At 38.3% G+C, this 4,397-nt stretch overlaps 2 protein-coding genes across 2 annotated transcripts in view; one reads left to right on the plus strand and one right to left on the minus strand.

Moving 5' to 3' along the window:
- Positions 1-1,006: 1,006 nt before the first annotated feature.
- LOAG_13006 (hypothetical protein) lies at positions 1,007-2,046 on the minus strand (the record flags this gene model as incomplete). Its single annotated transcript, XM_003148517.1, has 4 exons — positions 1,007-1,104; positions 1,354-1,439; positions 1,627-1,733; positions 2,008-2,046. The coding sequence occupies 4 exons, from the start codon at positions 2,044-2,046 to the stop codon at positions 1,007-1,009; spliced, it is 330 nt and encodes a 109-aa protein (XP_003148565.1).
- A 532-nt stretch (positions 2,047-2,578) lies between these two features.
- The window catches only part of LOAG_17009 (bromodomain containing protein), a gene marked incomplete at its 5' end in the record, with an annotated part of 13,413 nt that continues 11,594 nt past the window's right edge, over positions 2,579-4,397 (plus strand). The window contains 4 exons of the mRNA XM_020449668.1: positions 2,579-2,840; positions 3,051-3,228; positions 3,398-3,739; positions 3,896-4,153. Coding sequence (XP_020306756.1) covers positions 2,579-2,840; positions 3,051-3,228; positions 3,398-3,739; positions 3,896-4,153 — 1,040 coding nt within the window. The remainder of the gene's footprint in view (positions 2,841-3,050; positions 3,229-3,397; positions 3,740-3,895; positions 4,154-4,397) is intronic.

Here is a 4,397-nt window from a genome sequence, read left to right on the forward strand (position 1 = left end):
AAGAGATGAGAATAACAGTACTAATGATAGTCTTGATTGCCATCCTGTTCTTAGCTGTGATAGCGATGATAACCGTTACTGCTAATTTACGGATTGGTGACGTATGTTTTTCGTATACATCTGCTTATAATTAAACATTAATAGACATACGGAAGGAATGAGATGGGACGGATGAGCCTGCCTGTTGGTGGTGATAATGGCGTAGATGAAGTAAAGGCAGAAGTGGTGATGTTGCTAGATGGATAGTATGCTTGAATCGTCGGGTGATTTTCTGGCTGATTTTTGATTTGGACGATTGCCTTCACTTAAATTTGGTGAATTCAGTTTCTGGTAGAGTAGGTAAAGCTGATACAGATCACTTTTCGAACATGTTATGGTACGGACTCGAGAAATGATCTGAATTACTTGAGTTCCGTGCAATCACTGCAAACTTTTTTTTAGCTAGGAATAAAGCGCTTTAGTGAAATAGAAGAGATTCCTGTTAGCAAAACAGAAATCACAAAAGAATGAGGAATTTTGAATTGTTTGAGTTGACATCGTATACTTCGCTTGTCTTCGAAATGTTTGAAGAGTGAAAAATTGGTGGATGCATTAGCACAATGGGCTACTGTTACTGCTGCTGCTTCTGCCGCCGCTGCTATGATAGCATTTTGCGTGAAGCCTTTTGCCACGATGAAATCAATTCCAAAAGTAGTAAGAGGACAGTGAAATAATTACTTCATTCAAGTAAACAATAGATGCATTCAGCGGATCCATGTGCCATCTTCCGATGCTCCTTTGTCCTTTCTCTTTCCCGTCCAGCAATACATGTGTCGACGCTACAACCCAACAAAGGTTATTTAATAACAGGTGGCCTTCAGCTTTCAGTCTCCAGCCACCATCCACGAGTGCTCTCTTCATGTGATTTTCCTTTTTTCGCTCTCCCACTCTCGCTTTCTCTTACTCATTTGCAATAAATGTCCAAAATTTTTAGAAATATTGTGAATGAGTGATAGTGGTAGTAGATTTAATGGTAATGTCGGTGACGATAAAAAGGGGCAGGTGGGTTCGAGCTGGCGGTGTTGCCCTCCTCACCTCCTGCTATTCCAACATCAGCAAATTTCACTAAATTGTAATCCTATCTGTATGTGTGTATGTATGTATGTATGTATGTATGGTGTATAATTTGAGACGTATTGATATCACCGTCGTCACTGATGGCTATCAGAATTAGGGACTTATGTCCAGTTTGAGTTTGAGCTGGCCGCTCTGACGTCGTCCTCTTTCTTTTTGTATAGCTGCTGCGGTGGCAGTAGCCTTTCTAATTGCTTTTTCAGCGTGAATTTTGCACAAAATAATTTTCATTGAGCTAACTCGCAAGAATGCCGGATACCGGATAATTTCGGTATATTTGCAGCATTCGTAAGACAACGACTAACGTGGAATCAATCATGAAGATTCTAGAAACATACTATATGATGCCGATTTTCTTTGGGCGCTCCTGTGTAGTTGATTAAAATTGTTACGGATTCCTACGTAAAATCTTCAGAATCAACGGTCCACCTGTACGTATTATATGCACTTCGAAAACTTTGCAGAACTTTTGCTGAAACTTTTCGCTGTGTCGTTTCATTATTTAAGAATAACCTTTGTAAGCGTTCTCTTAAGGCAGTTTTCTTTACTAATCGATCATTGTACATGTCAAGACAGAGTACCGCCGCCGCACTTGTCTGGGCAACTGAAGGTTTCCCCTCCTACAAAAGGTAAATATTCCCATCTGCAACGATAAACGTCAAATTTTGTTTATCATCTTAGTGCCAGACGTATAGGAAGTGTCATTCTGTTTGCCAAGGAATTTCCGATCCTTAGCGCTACCAAATAAGGCACTCACGTTTCACTATGTGTCGTGAAAAACAATTCGTCGCACTTCTGCATCTTTGGGTTCAATTATTCGTGACGTTTCATATTTTGTTTCTGAGTATATGAAGGGTTTTTGTACTTTTATAATAACTGACTGGCCTTCCCTACACCCTTTCCATTATCACGGCTGTAAAAACCCTGGCCCATGCATGCTACTGTGTGAAGGTGCAAGGTGAGGCGCAATATTTGGTGACATTTTATGTGAACGATAATAAAAATGCAGACTACGCATAGCGTAGTTTGCCAACAGTCTTCCGCTTTTCTAAATTAAATTGGAATCATGTTGGAGGCAAAGAATCAAAAATGATGGATCTCATTTCCTCCATATTTTAAGCATCTACATTTCTCTCCGGCTTATCTCGACAAGAAATTAATCTTTTTGAATGGTGACGATATTAAGTACATATTTGTTGAACTGATCTAAATTCACATATGATGGATTATAAAAAAGCTATTAAGTACATATTTGTTGAACTGATCTAAATTCACATATGATGGATTATAAAAAAGCCATCTTGTAACGCAAGATATACCGAAATATTGTTATATAACCGTGTTAAGCCATTTTATTTATTTCTCTTTGGTGATATAGCCTATGATTTCAATACTTATTTCTCTATTTTTATTCTTAAATCACTTTTTAAGAGATTTTGGTAAGTATTATTGCTTTCTTTAGGACATGGGCGATCAGGCACAACAGAATTTTCTGGCCTTGCTAGCCGCGCAAGCAGCTACACAAAACAATATGCCCATGAATTTACTTTTTCCAAATTTAAATTTTGGTATGACGAACACAGTCGACATGATGTTTTGGAATATGGCACATTTGTCGCAACCGGGATTGCTGTTGCAACAACAACAACAGCAACCACAAGAATCATTTGAAGAAGTGCTAAGAAGGATGGCCACTGCAAGTGCAAGATCAGCTAATATCGTTGCTGGTATGTTCTCGTGCTATAATTTTAACCAGAAACAAAGTGATTCAGATTTAAACGTTTCAGACAATGCAACTGTGATTTGATTGAATTAAATTCATTGCAAGTAAAGCTTATAATTGCTTGAAAGTTTGATTGTCACAGTGAATTTCGATTTTGAACGATTAAATGGATACATTATTTAACATGAATCTTCATTCCAGTTTATCTTTTCAGATAGACAACAAACGAATCGGGGTACTGATAATGCAGATAACAACGAATTGACGCTGCGAGCAACTGGACATTTTGTTGCTGACATAGCTTCTACTTCTTCTACGAATGTTGGCATCCTGACCTCTGTTCCGGATTCTCCAACAAAAGGTTTGGAACCGGGTGAAATACCGAAGCGGAGGTAGGGTTTGTTTAAATTTAGATTTTTTTCCGTTATAATTGTTATGATTGTTTATTTTAGTGGGCTTTCTCAAAAGTATCCCTAGAGAAAAATGAAAATTCCGAATTTGATTACCAAACAAACTTATCTTTGAATTGAGCGAGAATTTACGGACTTTCGTTTTTTTCAGGGATAGCAATAGAACGAGAAATGGTATGTCTTCGCAATTATCACCTTCGTCGTCATCATCATCTTCATCAGTTGGAGGAGTATCGTTGAATTCAAATCTTTTAGAAGCATCAGCACGCTGCTATGCTGCACTTGCAGCTACAGCTTCGCAACAACATCAGCAACACAGTGAGCTTATTGCTGCCGTGTTGCAAAGTGCTGCTAATTATGAAAGAGCTAGAGCCCGAGTTGCAACTACTAGCACTGTCACAACTGCTTGTCCCAGTGGTAGCAGTAGTAGTAATAGTACTCATATATTGAAGAGGACTGCATTGACTCATCAGCATGCCAGCAGTGGCTTAAGGCAAGCTCAATTTTAATGTTTGTTGCTTGTGAATAGTCAAAAATTGATTACTGTTCCGTGTAAAACGTACGAGATGTCTGTTTAAAACTATTTCTCATGAAAAAATCAGTTAGGGGAACGAAATTTTACGCTTATCATTGTTAGCTTTTTTTGCAGTACATGCCGAAAAGAGGAAGGCCTTCGATCATGTGCAGTATCTACAAAAATTTCTTCGCACGAATCAGTGCTGACATCACCATCATCGGCTAGACTTACTGATTCGCCTTTGGATTTATCGTTTCACAAACCAAGAAATGGTACAACAGGGGAGCGTGGTCGTATTTTTAGTGAACACACCAGCGGAGCGGATTCCGATGGTTCAAGAAAGCGTACACAAGCTGATGCCTCTTTAATACGAATACCACTGAAATCTGGGTTTCTTTGACTTGTTGAATGAATATCTATTCGTTCACTTAATATTTTTTACTATGCAAATAGTAATAAAAAGCAAATTACGCGTTCAATTACCTCCTTTTTTTTACATTATTTCATCTTTATGCACTTCCAAACGAATGTTAGAGCTATTCCACTCCCTACTTTTGCTTACTGTTTACGACATCTCAGGAGACTCTTTAAGTGCTAATTGATGTTTAAAAACTGGTTTTTTCACCAAAAGATG

This window comes from Loa loa, assembly GCF_000183805.2.
Source record: "Loa loa unplaced genomic scaffold supercont3.34, whole genome shotgun sequence".
Lineage (NCBI taxonomy): Eukaryota > Metazoa > Nematoda > Chromadorea > Rhabditida > Onchocercidae > Loa > Loa loa.